The following is an 18,809-nucleotide window of genomic DNA, read 5'->3' as shown; positions in this document are numbered from 1 at the left end:
ATCCTCCTTGGATACGGGGGTGGTGCCAGAGTACTGGAGAATTGCAAATGTTGCATCCTTGTTCAAAAAAAGGTGTAAGGATAAACCCAGCAAATACAGGCCAGTCAGTTTAACATCGATGGTGGGGAATCTTTTCGAAATGATAATCCGGGACAAAATTAACAGTCACTTGGACAAGTGTGGATTAATTAAGGAAAGCCAGCATGCATTTGTCAAAGGCAAATCGTGTTTAACTAACTTGTTTGAGTTGTTTGATGAGGTAACAGAAAGAGTTGATGAGGGCAATGCGGTTGACGTAGTGAACATGGACTTCCAAAAGACGTTTGATAAAGTGCCACATAATAAGCTTGCCAGCAAAGTTGAAGCCCATGGAATAAAAGGAACAGTGGCAGCATGGATAGGAAACTGGCTAAGTGACAGGAAACAGAGAGTAGTGGTGAACGGTTGTTTTTCGGACTGGAGGAAGGTATAAAGTGGTGTTCCCCAGGGGTCGGTTCTAGGACCACTGCTTTTCTTGATATATATTAACAATTTGGACATGGGTGTACAGAGCACAATTTCAACATTTGCAGATGACACAAAACTTGGAAGTATAGTGAACAGTGAGGAGGAGAGTGATAGACTTCAGGAAGACAGAGACAGGCTGGTGAAATGGGCGGACACGTGGCAGATGAAATTTAACGCAGAAAAGTGTGAAGTGATACATTATGGTGCAAACTATGAGGAGAGGACATGTAAACTAAATGGTACAATCCTAAAGTGGGTGCACAAACAGAGAGGTATGTGTGCACAAATCCTTGAAGGTGGGAGGGCAGGTTGAGAAAGCAGCTAAAAAGGCTTACGGGACCCTGGACTTAATAAATAGAGGTATAAAGTACAAAAGTGTGGAAATGATGATGAAACACTGGTTCGGCCCTAACTGGAGTACCGTGTCCAATTCTGGGCACCACACCAGGGAGGATGTGAAGGCCTTAGAGAAGGTGCAGAAAAGATTTACGAGAATGATTCCAAGGATGAGGGACTTCAGTTACCTTGATAGACTGGAGAAGCTGGGGTTGTTCTCCTTGGAGCAGAGAAGGCTAAGAGGAGATTTGATAGAGGTGTTCAAAATCATGGTTGTCTGGACAGAGTAGATAGACAGAAACTGTTCCCATTGGCGGAAGGGTCAAGAACCAGAGGAGACAGATTTAAGGCAGAAGAACCAAAGGTGACATGGGGAAAAACTTTTTACGCAGGGAGTGGTTAGGATCGGGAATGCACTGCCTGAAAGAGTGGTGGAGGCAGATTCAATCGTGGCTTTCAAAAGGGAATTGGATGAGTACTTGAAGGACAAAAATTTGCAAGGGTACAAGGGAAGGGTGGGGGAGTGGGACTAGCTGAAGTGCTCTTGCAGAGAGCCAGCACGGGCTTGACTGGCCGAATGGCCTCCTTCTGTGCTGTAACCATTCTATGAACACGTTAAACCTTCATAGAATAATTACCAGTCATTTTTAGACTGGAAACTTTACCAGGTAAACTGGAATCAAAGATTAGCAGCAAAACTGTAATGGAACAATGGGCTGCCTTTAAAGAGGAAATAGTTCAGGTACAGTTGAGGTACATTCTCACTTTCAGGCAGGAACAGATCGCAGTTTGACACCAATTTCTGATTTGACAGCACGTTTCCAGCATTCACTGTTGTTCTTCCTGACTCTAAACACAGTTGTAAAGGAGCCTTCTGTTCTGTGCCCAGGAGCTCTGACCCATGTAAGAGTGCGGCTGGGACACGTTCCTTACAGGCGTCAAGATTATCCTGCACGGGGACATTGCTGTCAGTGAAGAGAGGCGAGAAAGACCAAAGTGCCATTTGCCCCTCTCAGTGTGGCCCTGACGGACTGTGTCCAGGCTGTAGTTCTGTTCCCGCCGTAAGATCCTCCCCCAGATTGTCCTTTCTGAGCTCCAGCCAGGTGATGCTAAACACTCATGGGAATGACAAAAATCCACAACAATGTGTTTAAAGCAAAGCTGATTTATTTGATATATATCCAGAATATTAAACTCCAGCCCAGTTACAGGGGTTATTAACATCAGCAGAAACAAACTCCAGCTGTCAGAATGAACATGATTCAGTCCAGGATGTGATTAACAGCAGCAACAACAGCAGAATCCAACCTCTGCAGTCACTTGTGAACTCGCTGGTGTGTCAGCAGGTGGGAAGCCTGAGTGACTCCCTTCTCACACTCCGAGCAGGTGAACCGCCTCTCCCCAGTGTGAACTCGCTGGTGTGTCAGCAGGTGGGAAGCCTGAGTGACTCCCTTCTCACACTCAGAGCAGGTGAACCGCCTCTCCCCAGTGTGAACTCGCTGGCATGTCAGCAGATACTTTTTGCTTTTAAATCTCTTCTCACAGTCAGAACATTTAAGAGGTCTATCATCAGTGTGAACTCGCTGGTGTGGCAACAGGTGGGATGACTGAGTGAATCCCTTCCCACAATCAGAGCAGGTGAAAGGCCTCTCCCGAGTGTGAACTCGCTGGTGTGTCAGAAGGTCGGATGAACACCTGAATCTCTTCCCACACTCAGAGCAGGGGAACGGCCTCTCCCCGCTGTGAACTCGCTGGTGTGTCAGCAGGTGCTGTTTGCTTTTAAATCTCTTCTCGCGGTCAGAACATTTAAAAGGTCTGTCATCAGTGTGAACTCGCTGGTGTGTCAGCAGGCTGGATGATGAAGTGAATCCCTTCCCACAATCGGAGCAGGTGAACGGCCTCTCCCCAGTGTGAACTCGCTGGTGTGTCAGCGGGTTTGATGAATTAGTGATTCCCTTCCCACACTCGGAGCAGGTGAATGGCCTCTTCCCGGTGTGACTGCGCTTGTGTCTCGACAGGCCAGACGATCGGTTGAAGCCTCGTCCACACACAGAACACTTGTACAGTTTCTCCCCGCTCTGAACGCTGCTTTCTGCTTCCATGTTCAAAGGTCCTGATGGATCGAGCGACTCTGTCAGATCCTGAAGTGATGTTTGGTTTGAGCTTCCCGTCTGCAAATCCTCCCCTTCTAACACCCTGTAAAATTAATTTAAAACAGGAACAAGGGAGGGTGAGAGAGAACCCACAAAAACACAAAGACAGGTTGTGAAATTGAGCTGAATGAACCTGGAAATTTGTGGGGCCGGCACTAGAAAAAAGTGACCATGGAAGCTGCCGGATTGTCGTAAAAACCCAACTGCTTCACAAATGTCCTTCAGGGAAGGAAACCTGCCACCCAGTCTGGGCCTACACAAGACTCTGGCCTCTTTGGGAGGAGAGAGAGTGAGGTGGGAGGGGGAGGGGTGAAGGAGTGACTTTATACATCTGCAACTTGACTAGTACTTTGACAGCACCTCCCAAACATGTGACCTCCACCACCTAGAAAGACAAGGGCAGCAGGTGCATGGGAACACCATCACCTCCAAGTCACACACTATCCTGACTTGGGCATATATCGCCGTTCCTACATCGTCGCTGGGTGAAAATCCTGGAACTCCTCACCAAACAGCATTCTGAGTACCTTCACCACACGGACTGCAGAGGTTCAAGAAGAAGGCCCAGCGTCACCTTATCAATGGGCAACTGGGGACTGACAATATAAGATGGCCTTGCTAGAGATACCCACATGGAATGAATTTTAAAAATCTGTATATATAAAATGGATTGAAAGCCTCTACAGAAATCTTTGTTCCTAAGATGATCATCTTTTACACTGTACAGACAGTTTCTGTTTAGCAACTTAATCTCCCCTAGAATCCACTTCCCTTCACAGTCCCACATTGGAAATTGTTGGGTCCCACTGGGCTCAGAAGTACTGGGGGTTAAACCCAGCAGCTTCTCCCCCCTCTCCACTCCAGTACAAACTGATACAACAAGAAAGCCCTACACAGGAAGCCAGGGACCGAGTTCCACATCCACCGCCCACCCTGATGCTAACTGGCTCTGAATTGCTCCCTCTGCTGTATAAATGCAAGTTGTTGTGTTTCTTGTCTGGGGGAGGCGCTGCACCCTGGGGTTAATGGTGCCGGGGTCCTGGCCGCACGTCCACCGGCTCTGACTCGGGGCCTGAGAACCGCACTCGGTGTTGCTGAGGGATTCCAACCCTGGGACTGTACATGGGGATTCCAACCCTGGGACTGTACATGGGGATTCTAACCCTAGGAATGTACATGGGGATTCCAACCCTGGGACTGTACATGGGGATTCCAACCCTGGGACTGTACATGGGGATTCCAACCCTGGGACTGTACATGGGGATTCTAACCCTAGGAATGTACATGGGGATTCCAACCCTGGGACTGTACATGGGGATTCCAACCCTGGGACTGTACATGGGGATTCCAACCCTGGGACTGTACATGGGGATTCCAAACCTTGACCGTACATGGGGATTCCAGCCCTGGGACTGTACATGGGGATTCCAGCCCTGGGACTGTACATGGGGATTCTAACCCTAGGAATGTACATGGGGATTCCAACCCTGGGACTGTTCATGCGGATTCCAAACCTTGACCGTACATGGGGATCCCAACCCTGGGACTGTACATGGGGATTCCAACCCTGGGACTGTACATGGCTTTTCCAACCCTGGGACTGTTAATGGGGATTCCAACCCTAGGACTGCACATGGGGATTCCAGCCCTGGGACTGTACATGGGGATTCCAGCCCTGGGACTGTACATGGTGATTCCAACCCTGGGACTGTACATGGGGATTCTTACCCTGTGGCTGTACATGGGGATTCCAACCCTGAGACTGTAAATGGGGATTCCAACCTTGGGGCTGTACATGGGGATTCTAACCCTGGGACTGTACATGGTGATTCCAACCGTGGGACTGTACATGGGGATTCCAACCCTGGAACTGTACATGGGGATTCCAACCCTGGGACTGTGCATGGGGATTCCAACCCTGGGACCGTACATGGGGATTCCAACCCTGGGACTGTGCATGGGGATTCCAACCCTGGAACTGTACATGGGGATTCCAACCCTGGGACTGTACATCGGGATTCTAACCCTGGGACACTACATGGGGATTCGAACCCTGGGACTGTACATGGGGATTCCAACCCTGGGATTGTACATGGGGATTCCAGCCTAGGGACTGTACGTGGGGATTCCAGCCCTGGGGTTGTACATGGGGATTCTAACCCTGGGACTGTACATGGGGATTCCAGCCCTGGGACTGTACATGGGGATTCCAATCCTGGGAATGTACATGGGGATTCTAACCCTGCGCTGCACATGGGGATTCTACCCCTGGGACTCTACATGGGGATTCTAAACCTGGGAATGTACATGGGGATTCTAACCCTGGGACTGTACATGGGGATTCCAACTCTGGGACTGTACATGGGGATTCTAACCCTGGGACTGTACATGGGGGTTCTAACCCTGGGACTGTACATGGGGATTCTAACCCTGGGACTGTACATGGGGATTCCAGCCCTGGGACTGGACATGGGGATTCTGGCCCTGGGACTGTACATGGGGATTCCTATCCTGGGACTGTAAATGGGGATTCTAACCCTGGGACTCTACATAGGGATTCCAGCCCTGGGATTGTACATGGTGATTCTAACATTGGGAATGTACATGGGGATTCTAACCCTGGGACTGTACACGGGGATTCTAACCCTGGGACTGTACATGGGGATTCCAACCCTGGGAATGTACATGGGGATTCCAACCCTGTGGCTGCACATGATGATTCTAACATTGGGAATGTACATGGCGATTCCAACTCTTTGGTTGTACATGGTGATTCTAACATTGGGAATGTACATGGGGATTCTAACCCTGGGAATGTACATGGGGATTCTAACCCAGGGACTGTACATGGGGATTCTAACCCTGGGACTGTACATGGGGATTCCTAACATGGGACTGGACATGGGGATTCCAGACCTGGGACTGGACATGGGGATTCCAGCCCTGGGACTGTACATGGGGATTCCAACTGTGGGACTGTACATGGAGATTCCAAATCTTGGACTGTACATGGGGATTCCAACTCTGGGACTGTACATGGGGATTCCAACCCAGGGACTGTACATGGGGATTCCAACCCTGGGACTGCACATGGGGATTCCAACCCTGGGACTGTACATGGGGATTCCAACCCTGGGACTGTACATGGGGATTCCAGCCCTGGGACTGGACATGGGGATTCCAGCCCTGGGACTGTACATGGGGATTCCAGCCCTGGGACTGTACATGGGGATTCTAACCCTGGGACTGTACATGGGGATTCTAAACCTGGGAATGTACATGGGGATTCTAACCCTGGGACTGTACATGGGGATTCCAACCCTGGGAGTGTACATGGGGATTCCAACCCTGGGGCTGCACATGATGATTCTAACATTGGGAATGTACATGGCGATTCCAACCCTGGGACTCTATATGGGGATTCCAACCCTGGGACTGTTCATGCGGATTCCAAACCTTGACCGTACATGGGGATCCCAACCCTGGGACTGTACATGGGGATTCCAACCCTGGGATTGTACATGGGGATTCCAACCCTGGGACTGCAAATGGGGATTCCGACCCTGGGACTGTACATGTGGTTTCTAACCATGGGACTGACAATGGGGATTGCAACTCTGGGATTGTACATGTGGATTCCAACCCTGGGACTGCAAATGGGGATTCCAACCCTGGGATGGTGCATGGGGATTCCAACCCTGGGACTGTACATGGCTTTTCCAACCCTGGGACTGTTAATGGGGATTCCAACCCTAGGACTGCACATGGGGATTCCAATCCTGTGACTGTGCATGGGGATTCCAGCCCTGGGACTGTACATGGGGATTCCAGCCCTGGGTCTGTACATGGGGATTCCAACCCTGGGACTGTACATGGGGATTCTTACCCTGTGGCTGTACATGGGGATTCCAACCCTGAGACTGTACATGGGGATTCCAACCTTGGGACTGTACATGGGGATTCTAACCCTGGGACTGTACATGGTGATTCCAACCGTGGGACTGTGCATCGGGATTCAAACCCTGGGACACTACATGGGGATTCTAACCCTGGGACTGTACATGGGGATTCCAACCCTGGGATTGTACATGGGGATTCCAGCCTAGGGACTGTACGTGGGGATTCCAGCCCTGGGGTTGTACATGGGGATTCTAACCCTGCGCTGCACATTGGGATTCTACCCCTGGGACTCTACATGGGGATTCTAAACCTGGGAATGTACATGGGGATTCCTAACATGGGACTGGACATGGGGATTCCAGCCCTGGGACTGGACATAGGGATTCCAGCCCTGGGACTGTACATGGGGATTCCAACTGTGGGACTGTACATGGAGATTCCAAACCTTGGGCTGTACATGGGGATTCCAAATCTGGGACTGTACATGGGGATTCCAACCCTGGGACTGCACATGGGGATTCCAACCCTGGGACTGTACATGGGGATTCCAACCCTGGGACTGTACATGGGGATTCTACCCCTGGGACTCTACATGGGGATTCTAAACCTGGGAATGTATATGGGGATTCCAACCCTGGGACTGTAGATGGGGATTCTACCCCTGGGACTCTACATGGGGATTCTAAACCTGGGACTGTACATGGGGATTCCAACCCTGGGACTGTACATGGGGATTCTAACCCTGGGACTGTACATGGGGATTCTAACCCTGGGACTGTACATGGGGATTCTAACCCTGGGACTGTACATGGGGATTCCAGCCCTGGGACTGGACATGGGGATTCCAGCCCTGGGACTGTACATGGGGATTCCTATCCTGGGATTGTAAATGGGGATTCTAACCCTGGGACTCTACATAGGGATTCCAGCCCTGGGATTGTACATGGTGATTCTAACATTGGGAATGTACATGGGGATTCTAACCCTGGGACTGTACACGGGGATTCTAACCCTGGGACTGTACATGGAGATTCCAGCCCTGGGATTGTACATGGGGATTCCAGCCCTGGGACTGTACATGGGGATTCCAACCCTGGGAGTGTACATGGGCATTCCAACCCTGGGGCTGCACATGATGATTCTAACATTGGGAATGTACATGGCGATTCCAAGTCTTTGATTGTACATGGTGATTCTAACATTGCGAATGTACATGGGGATTCTAACCCTGGGACTGTACATGGGGATTCTAACCCAGGGACTGTACATGGGGATTCTAACCCTGGGACTGTACATGGGGATTCCTAACATGGGACTGGACATGGGATTCCAGCCCTGGGACTGGACATGGGGATTCCAGCCCTGGGACTGTACATGGGGATTCCAACTGTGGGACTGTACATGGAGATTCCAAACCTTGGACTGTACATGGGGATTCCAACTCTGGGACTGTACATGGGGATTCCAACCCAGGGACTGTACATGGGGATTCCAACCCTGGGACTGCACATGGGGATTCCAACCCTGGGACTGTACATGGGGATTTCAACCCTTGGACTGTACATGGGGATTCCAACCCTGGGACTGTACAAGGGGATTCCAACCCTGGGACTGCACATGGGGATTCTAACCCTGGGACTGTACATGGGGATTCCAGCCCTGGGACTGTACATGGGGATTTGTTTATGAAGTCTCCCCCCCCCGAACCATAGCTCATATCCGCCCGCTCGTCTCTTACATCCTGGATGGAGCCCGTCTTTAACATGTGCCTCCGCTGTTACACGCACCGCGCATGCTTAAATGCCAGGTCGTTCCGCGCCTGCGCACTGGCTCCTGTAGTCTGGTTGCAGCACATTCTCCTCCGCGGTGAATGCTGGGTAATATCCCCGCCATTGAAAGGCCACATTCGTGAATAGAACAGGATTTACTGGGATTGCATTGAGCACTGAACCATGTTCATTCTGGCAGTTGGAGTGTGTTTCTGTTGATCTTAGTAACCCCTATACCTGGGCTGGAGATTAATATTCTGTATAAATATTGAATAAATAGCTTTGTTTCAAACACACAGTGTCGAATATTTGATTTCTCCATGATCAGAGGAGACGAATCTTCTGTTATGTTCTGTTACTGACTTTTTCATTTTTGCGCCCTTTCTTACTCTAACTTATATCACTTCTCACCTAGTTCGCCTTCTACCACATCTATCCCAAAGCTTGTTCAGTTTGAGTACATGGCTTGTGGGTGTCATGGACTGAACTGCAGTGTCTCACTTTACACTCATCTGAAGATCTGGCCAAAGTGGCCATTAATTGGTCCAGGCAGCAGGCGGTTTAGGGGGTCGTTCGGCTCGATTGCCTCCCCCTCTTCCGCGGCCATGTTTGCACCTGGGTGGCCCTGGAGATGGAGCAGGCGGTGTCCGCCGGCACGCTTGAGGCCTTCCGCGACCAGTGGGCACCACGGGGACTGGAGTGCATCATCACCCCCGACAACCAAATTTCAATTTAATTTATTAAGTTTTCTTTAATGTTTTAAGTTTAGTTACAGTTTATTTGGTGTAGTGTGCACCCAGAAGAGTACACTCATCTGAAATTCCTTTGAACCACCCTAGAGAGGACTATCTTGCATAAGGTTTGAAATCTGTTATTTTCTGTATCATTTATCCCTTTTTGGATCCAATTTAATTGAATAAAAATCTCCTCCACACCTACTGCATGTGATAGCCTTTGAAATGTTCAAAAAAATCAAATCAACTTTTATTGTCATTGTTAGTGCACAAGTGCAGTACAACGAAATGTAGGCTTGCGGCTCCCGAGAGTGTACATTTGGATTAAGACATTTAAACATTCAACATACATTTGGCTTGTAGTATATTAACATAAATATGACCATAATAAAGTGCATTGGCAGATGTGCAGGCTTTAGAGTTTATTTGTGGAGTTCAGTAGGATGACAGCCCTGGGAAAGAAGCTGTTCCTAAATCTGGTCGTACGGGTGCGAATGCATCTGTAGCGTCTCCCAGATGGCAGGAGGGCGAACAGACTGTGGCTGGGGTGGGTAGGGTCTTTGAAGATGGACCGTGACCTCCGTAGACAACGTTTCTGGTATATGTGCTCTATGGTCGGTAGCCGGGTGCCGGTAATGCGTTGGGCAGTTTTGACTACCCGCTGCAGGGCTTTCCGGTCATAGTAGCTACAGCTGCCATACCATACTGTGATACAGTTTGTCAGGATGCTCTCTATAGTGCAGCGGTAAAAGTTAGAGAGGATCAGGGGTGACAGGTTACATCCCTTCAGCCTCCTTAAGAAATATAGGCGCTGCTGGGCCTTCTTCACCAGAGAGGAGGTGTTGAGGGACCAGGAGAGGTCTTCCGTGATGTGGACTCCGAGGAACTTAAAGCTGTCCACCCTTTCCACCACAGCCCCATTGATGTGGATGGGGGTGTGACTTCCGCCTTTGGACTTCCTGAAGTCCACAATGATTTCTTTTGTTTTCTTGGTGTTAAGGGCCAGGTTGTTATCGGCGCACCACTTCCCGAGATGCTGGGCCTCCTCCCTGTAGGCTGACTCATCGTTGTTGGTGATCTGGCCTACTACCGTGGTGTCATCCGCAAACTTGATGATGGTGTTGGAACCATGAACAGCCACACAGTCGTGGGGGAAGAGGGAGTAGAGGAGGGGGCTCAGCACACATCCTGTGGGGCCCCCGTGTTCCGGGTCGGCGGGGGGGGGGGAGGTGTGGTTACCTAATTTGACAGACTGGGGTCTGTTTGTTAGGAAGTCCAGGGTCCAGTTGCAGAGGGAAGTGTTCAGGCCAAGAGTTTGGAGTTTGGTGGCCAGCTTGTTGGGGACGATAGTGTTGAATGCTGAGCTGTAGTCTATAAACAGCATTCTGATGTAGGTCTCCTTACCATCTAGGTGATTCAGTGCCGAGTGTAGAGCAGTTGTGATTGCATCCTCCGTTGATCTGTTTGCACGATAGGCAAACTGGTGTTGGTCAAGGGAGGCAGGAACACTGGCTTTGATGTGAGCCAGGACCAGTCTCTCGAACTGTTTGTAATTGTCATTGCTGATTTTGATGGTCTCGTTGGTTTAATCTCTTGTTACTGACATACCTTGCACTATTTCTTTAATCGAGGTAATTGTTTCAAATACTTCCTTTATCACCTGATCTAATATGACACATTGGGCCAGAAATTCGCGGCCAGAAGCGTGAGTACGGTCGGGGTACTCACGCATCTGGCCGTTGGAAATGCCGGCGTTCAGCAGGAACAGCGCATGCGGGGAACGCCGGCATTTCCAGACCCGAGGTCTATTCACAGCGCGTGCGACTGCACAGGCAGCGCTTGCGCAGTGAACTTTGTGGATTTCAATGATGGATTCAGTGAGGGTAAGTCCTTAGAAGTTACACTTGAAAAAAGCAAGTGTAAAGTTGTTCATTGGCTGCGGAGGAAGATATATTTTATCGTGGAGCTTCTGAAATGCAATATTTTTGTTTGGGAAAGGGAGGGAAGTTATTTTAAGAAATTTTAAGTAAGTTTTAAAGTTTAAATTTTTTTTTTTTTAAAAAGGATTTTCAGAACGGTAGGTAGAAGGAGCAATTGTGGCTGTGTGAATGGAATGTGAGAATGAGTTATGTATGTATGTCCACATATATTCCTTTACGTATATGTATGTATGTTTTATATTCCTTTACTAATGTGTATGAATGTATGTTTTTAATTATGATTTTCCAATAAGTTACTTTCTCTGAAAGTCATAATTAAATAATACATTCATACACATATGTAAAGGAATATATACATAACACGCAAAGGAATATATACAGACATACATACTTTCAGAAGCTCCACGATAATAAATATCTTCCTCCGCAGCCTCTGGAGCAACTGTACCCATGCTTTTTTCATGTGTAAGTTGTAAGGACTTGACCTCACTGAAAGCATTAATGAAAGCGGCGAATTATACTGCGCACACGCTGCCTGTGCAGTCGCACGCGTTCTGCCTCTGAACCCCTTCGTTCAGAGGACAGGAAATGCCGGTTTTCCCCACATGCACTGTGCATGCTGAAAACCGGCATTTCATCCGGCCAGATGCGTAAGTACCCCGACCGTACTCGCGCATTTGGAAGGGAATTACTGGGCCAACATTTTACATGTCAATAAAATGAAAAATTTAACAATTGCACGACTTGCCCCCTCGCATCTGCGACTGAGGGTCCAAGGAGGTGCATTGCGCAAGAGGTCAACATCGTACGTATCCTCACACTGTTCCCTTTGGGGAACTGTATGAAGTGGTGGAAGGATTTATGGCCGTGATTAACGCTCATTCCGTGACCGTAACCATCTTTGAACCAGCCATTAGGGTGGTTAGTCCTATGGCGGGAGGGTTTTACGGGCTCCCACAACCCATCTGAGGGGGGGGGGGGCCACCAACACCCACGGACGCAAGTATCCCGCTGGATGTCCACCCAGAATTTAAAGTTGGAGCTCCGACTCCACTTGCCGGGACTGTCTGGAGTGGGGTTCAAAACCCTACTCCTTCTGGCCCAGCGGCGGGGATGCTTACTGCTACGCAAAAGGCCCACTCCGCACAAAAGGTGACACCCATACGTTTCCTGCACCTTTCCCCTCCCCGTGACTGGAGCCCTATGCTGCCATTTCACGTTGCTAATCGGATTGGGCCTTTGTCATAGCGGTAGGATCCCCGCCGCTGGGCCAGATCAGGGTAGGGTTTCGAACCCCGCTCCAGACAGTCCCGGCAAGTGGAGTCGGAGTTCCGGCTCTAAATTCTGGGTTGACATCCAGTGGGATATTTGCGTCCGTGGGTGTGGGTGGCCCCCCCTCCTTGTATAGCTTGTGGGAGCCCGTAAAACCCTCCCGCCATAGGACTAACCGCCATAATGGCTGGTTCAAAGATGGTTACGGTCACGGAATGAGCGTTAATCATGGCCATAAATCCTTCCACCACTTCATACAGTTCCCCAAAGGGAACAGTGTGAAGACACGTATGACGACGACATTGCTAAATAAATAAATGGAATTTAAAAAATTCTTTTAGGGCTTTTAAAAGTCTTTAAATTGCTTTACTTCTCTTTAAAACTACTTCAGATTACTCAAAATAATGTAAACATTTTAAAAAGTTTATAAAAGTTACCAAAATCTTCAAAAAACTTCCAAAAACCTATTTAAACTGCTGCTTTGCATGTAAAAATGCTTAGCAGCTTGACAGAAACATTGGGGGCGTGTCCAGTGAAACTGAGACCTCAAGGGGCGTGTCTCACTTGCACTGCACGCTCCTGGCTTCGCGCTGGCTGCACTCCTGGGCGGCGTGACGTCATACGCTGCCCGGGATTCTTCTTTTTCAAACACCAAGTCCAGGCGTCCCTGGAGCTGATCGGCAGTAGCGCGGGGTAAGTGCATATACGGGGCTTGCACGCGCGGCAAGCCCCGTTCACCAATTTCTGGCCCAATGTTCGCATTTGTTCTGTGTCAGGTGTCCCATCAAAGTTCAATGCTCGTAGCTCAGGGTCATTGTCCAATTAGGAGATGCTGATAGTGGAGATCAGTCAGGACAATGGGGGAGTGGGGGAGGTGCTACTGTCAGATTGGCCATTTTTCCTTAACAAAGGCAAGACCAATCCCACTGGTCTAATATCATCATTTAAATCCCCTTCCCTCGGGGCCAGAAACACCATTCCCATTTCCTGCATCACAACATAGTCTATGTCTTGGTTCCTTCAAACCACTGAGAATCATGGCCCCTGGTAGGTAAAAATGGCGCAGATTAAAAAAGGAAAAAAGTGGGACATGTTTGAACATGGTGGAGGAAGAGACAGAGAGGCTGATGGGAAGACGCAGTAACTGGTTCAGCAGGAAAACAGGTGGAAGATTGAATCGAGGCTCTTGCAGCTAAAGCGTGCAATAGTTAAAGTGACCCTGCTACGTGTTAGTTTTGGTGCCCCAAATTTTCTCTGTTGTTCTTCATGAATAAACAAAGGGATTTGAACTAACTTGGCAGGGAGATGGGATACGGAGTGGAGCTATAGTAGGGGGTGATGCACAGCCAAATATAGAGGAAAAAACAAGTCAGCCGGGAAAGCAGAGCAAATATGTAACGGCACAAGGGTGTATGGCAAGGCTGGATGGCATTTATTTTAATGCAAGGAGTCTTGCGAGTAAGGCAGATGAATTGAAGGTGTTGATGAACACATGGGAGTATAGAAACATAGAAGATAGGAGCAGGAGTAGGCCATTCGGCCCCTCGAGCCTGTTCCGCTATTTAATGAGATCATGGCTGATCATCCAAATTCAGTACCCTGTTCCTGCTTTCTCCCCATATCCCTTGATCCCTTTTAGCCTTTAGAAATATATCTAACTCCTTCTTGAATATATTTAATGAATTGGCCTCAACTGCCTTGTGTGGTAGAGAATTCCACAGATTCACCACTGGGTGAAGAAATTCCTCCTCATCTCTGTCATAAATGGCTTACCCCTTATCCTTAGACTGTGACCCCTGGTTCTGGACTACCCCGCCATCAGGAACATCCTTCCTGCATCTAGTCTGTCTAGTCCTGTTAGAATTTTATAAGTTTCAATGAGATCCCCTCTCATTCTTCTAAACTCTAGTGAATATAAGCCTAATTGACCCAATCTCTCATCATACGTCATTCCTGCCATCCCAGGTATCAGCCTGGTGAATCTTCGCTGCACTCCCTCCATGGCAAGAACATCCTTCCTCAGATAAGGTGACCAAAACTGCACACAATACTCAAGGTGTGGTCTCACCAAGGCCCTGTACAACTGCAGCAAGACATCCTTGCTCCTGTACTCGAATCCTCTCGCTATGAAGGCCAACATACCATTTGCCTTCTTAACTGCCTGCTGCACCTGCATGCTTACCTTCAGCGACTGGTGCACAAGGACGCCCAGGTCTCGTTGCACTTCCCCTTCTCCCAATCTATTGCCGTTCAGATAATAATCTGCCTTCCTGTTTTTGCCACCAAAGTGGATAACCTCGCATTTATCCACATTATACTGCATCTGCCATACATCTGCCCAATCACCCAACCTGTCCAAATCAGACTGGAGTTTCTCTGCATCCTCCTCACAGCACACCGCCCACCCAGCTTTGTGTCGTCTGCAAACTTGGATATATTACATCTAGTTCCCTCGTCTATATCATTAATATGTATTGTGAATAGCTGGGGTCCAAGGACCGATCCCTGCGGTACCCCACTAGTCACTGCCTGCCACTCGAAAAAAGACCTGTTTATTCCAGCTCTTTGCTTCCTGTCTGCCAACCAATTCTCTATCCAAGTCAGTACCTTACCCCCAATCCCATGTGCTTTAACTTTGCACGCTAATCTCTTATGCGGGACCTTATCGTCAGCCTTCTGAAAGTCCCAATACACCACATCCACTGGTTCTCCCTTATCTATTCTACGTTACATCCTCAAAAAATGGCTGAGGGGGGACCTGATTGAGGTGTACAAAATTATGAGGGGCATAGATAGGATAGATTGAAAGGAACTTTTCCCCTTAGTAGAGGGGTCAATAACCAGGGGGCATAGTTTCAAGGTAAGGGGCAGGAAGTTTAGAGGGGATTTGAGGAAAAACTTTTTCACCCAGAGGGTGGTTGGAATCTGGAACTCACTGCCTGAAAGGGTGGTAGAGGCAGGAACCCTCAACATTCAAGAAGCATTTAGATGAGCACTTGAAACGCCATAGCATACAAGGCTACGGACCAAGTGCTGGAAAATGTGATTAAAATAGACAGGGCTTGATGGCCGGCGCGGACACGATGGGCCGAAGGGCCTCTTTCTGTGCTGTATAACTCTATGACTCTACCCTCGATGTTGTCCAGTCCCTTCTGTACCACATTCATCACAAATGTCACACAGAGGCTGCACACGATGGCTCGAGTAAGGCCTTGATTCTGGTTAGCCTCATTGTTTGACAATAATCTGTTTAATTGCCTCTTCATTACCCCATCGTGTTCCCCCATACTTTCTATAACTATTCTGTTTACTCCTGCTAACCTTGCCGAGGCTCCTATTCCCAGCGATCCTGTCAGCTCTCCCGTTCATTGCGATTTAATCAGATTCTCCTTCTGTTCCCCATCTTCCTCATCCCTTGGTTCCTGTTTTCTATTCTTTACTAACACATCCTTTACTAATTCTCCGACCATGTTGTCTATTAATTGCGAATCTCTCCCTTCACATAATCTAGTTGACAGATTCAAGCTCATGTTTAACACTTTTGATTTCAATTAACAATTTCAAAACGCACATCATTCTATAATACATTTCCTGATTCAATTACTTCTAGTCCATATCATCAATTTTAATTTCACAAACAAATTATGCCCAGACTTTGTGATTTTACAAAGAAGACAAAAGTAACAATTGTGTTTGGATGCGAGTCATTTATCCTCCCCTTCGAGCAATGTGTCTTGGAAAATAGGATTACACAGGATATACGGCACAGAAACACACCATTCGGCCCAACCAGTCCATGACGGCGTTTATGCTCCACTCGAGCCTCCTCCCGTCTTTCCCCATCTAACTCGATCAGCATAACCCTCTATTCCCTTCTCCCTCATATGCTTGTCTAGCCTCCCCTTAAATGTATCGATACTATTCGCTTCAACCACTCCCTGTGGTAGCGAGTTCCACATTCTCACCACTCTCTGGGTAAAGAAGTTTCTCCTGAATTCCCTATTTGATTTCTTGGTGACTATCTTATATTGATGGCCTCTAGTTATGCTCTTCCCCACAAGTGGAAACACTCTCTCTGTATCTACTCTAGCAAAACCTTTCATAATTTTAAAGACCTTTCATGAAATTAGGTCACCCCTCAGCCTTTTTTCAAGAGAAAAGAGACCCAGCCTGTCCATCCTTTCCTGATAGGTATACCCTCTCATTTCTGGTATTACCCTTGTAAATCTTCTCTGCACCCTCTCCAGTGCCTCTATATCCTTTTTATAATATGGCGACCAGAATTGTACGCAGTGCTCCAAGTGTGGTCTAACCAAGGTTCGATACAAGTTTAGCATAACTTCACTACTTTTCCATTCTATAACAATTCAATTCTATAACAATCGATCCCAATAATTTAACCCAATAGATTAAAGTCTTAAGTCCAATTTTGTCAGCACGCTGCGACATTCGATGTCTGCAGATAACAGGAGATAAATTCTTAAAACTGCTGGATCTCTTGCTCTGCCATCAACCTCTTATCAAACTGGAGCTGGCATTGCCTAATATGGTCATCTCTGGCTACTGCACAGTCCAGAGACACAAGTCTGCATTTTCTTCAACACACGTCAACAACATTAGAAGCAGGTAAAAACACTGTGGCCTTCCTGGGGCAGCACAAACCACTAGTCTCCAGACTTTTCTTATCCCAACATCATATTTCTGATCGAAACATTCTATGATGAAAATATCCAAGGCCAGTTGGTTGCAAACACCAGCTGTTGCTCAGTGAAATCTCTCTCTCTCTAATGATACCAACCACATTTTCCCCGATATCGAATGAACTAAACATGAACACCTTTCAGAAGCTGAATTAACCGAGGTCCATATGCCAACACCCCTCTCATCTTCCATTCACTTCAATTGAAAGGAAACCGACGGATTGGACCAGTCAGGATTTGAAAGATATTTACAACAGATTCTAGATGTTCTTAGAGTTGGGATCTTTCTCTATTCTGTCCACTCAAGGAGTTAGATAACAGACTTTCTCCTGTGAATACAGAGCTGGGGTATTGGGCCATGATGTGCTCACTTGTTCATCTTGTTGACTCTAAACCTTTGCCAATTATTTGATGTGATCTGTTTGCTTGTTCGTCTGTTTTGAAATACACTTGCTGAGTGGATTCAAATTTAAATTGAAAGCAGGTTTGCAGGTGTGATGCTCTATTTACACATCGAAGGTGAGAGAGATGCTGTGGGACACATGCTAAGTCCAGTAGCTGAAAGTGATTAACAGACTGGGTTTTGTGTTTAGTGATTCCGGGCATGTTACCAAGACCTTCCCTGAATACCAAGGCTAGGAGAGGCACTCTGGAAGGTATGGGGAGCTGGGACTTGTCCATGAGAGTAACCGAAGGTATGAGAACTGAAATAATCTCGAGTTAGAAAGGAGAAAAGGCCCAAAAATGGAGCAGTCAGTAACAGGACATCAATTCATAAGAACATAAGAAATAAGAGCAGGAGTAGGCCAATCGGCCCCTCGAGCCCGCTCCGCCATTCAATAAGATCATGGCTGATCTGATCCTAACCGCCAATCCACTATCACAGAACCATCTCCTGAATCTAACAGAATTAGACACACGAAATAGGAGCAGGATCAGGCTACACGGCCCCTGGGCCCGCTCCGCTACCCACAGGGCCATGACCGATCCGAACCTAGACTCATGTCCAAATTCCTGCCCGCTCCCCGTAACCCTTAATTCCCTTTACTTCTAGGAAACTGTCTATTTCTGTTTTAAATTTATGTAATGATGTAGCTTCTACAGCTTTTTGGGGCAGCATATTCCATGGACCTACCACCCTCTGAGTGAAGTAGTTCCTCCTCATCTCAGTTTTGAAAGAGCAGCCCCTTATTCTAAGACTATGCCCCCTAGTTCTAGTTTCACCCATCATCGGGAACATCTTCCCTGCATCCACCCGATCCAACCCCTTCACAATCTTATATGTTTCAATAAGATCGCCTCTCATTCTTCTGAACTCCAATGAGTAGAGTCCCAATCTACTCAACCTCTCCTCATATGTCCATCCCCTCATCCCCAGGATTAACCGAGTGAACCTTCTTTGTACTGACTCGAGAGCAAGTATGTCCTTTCTTAAGTATGGACACCAAAACTGTACGCAGTATTCCAGGTGCGGTCTCACCAATACCTTGTACAACTG

The 18,809-nt window shown here is 48.0% G+C and overlaps 1 protein-coding gene across 1 annotated transcript; it reads right to left on the bottom strand.

Annotated features, from left to right (window-relative positions):
- Positions 1-1,998: 1,998 nt before the first annotated feature.
- Positions 1,999-8,724, bottom strand: LOC147119722 (uncharacterized). Its single transcript, XM_085985239.1, has 2 exons — positions 8,635-8,724; positions 1,999-3,039 (listed from the first exon to the last, which is right to left on the bottom strand). Coding segments are annotated over exons 1-2 (882 nt in total). The 5' UTR covers positions 8,637-8,724; the 3' UTR covers positions 1,999-2,159.
- Positions 8,725-18,809: the final 10,085 nt, after the last annotated feature.

This window comes from Somniosus microcephalus, chromosome 4 (assembly GCF_052327205.1).
Source record: "Somniosus microcephalus isolate GS21.2 chromosome 4, FLI_Smic_1.0, whole genome shotgun sequence".
NCBI classification, from domain to species: Eukaryota; Metazoa; Chordata; class Chondrichthyes; order Squaliformes; family Somniosidae; genus Somniosus; species Somniosus microcephalus.
Note: the sequence above shows the minus strand (reverse complement) of the source record. Positions and strands in the feature narration are given on the sequence as shown.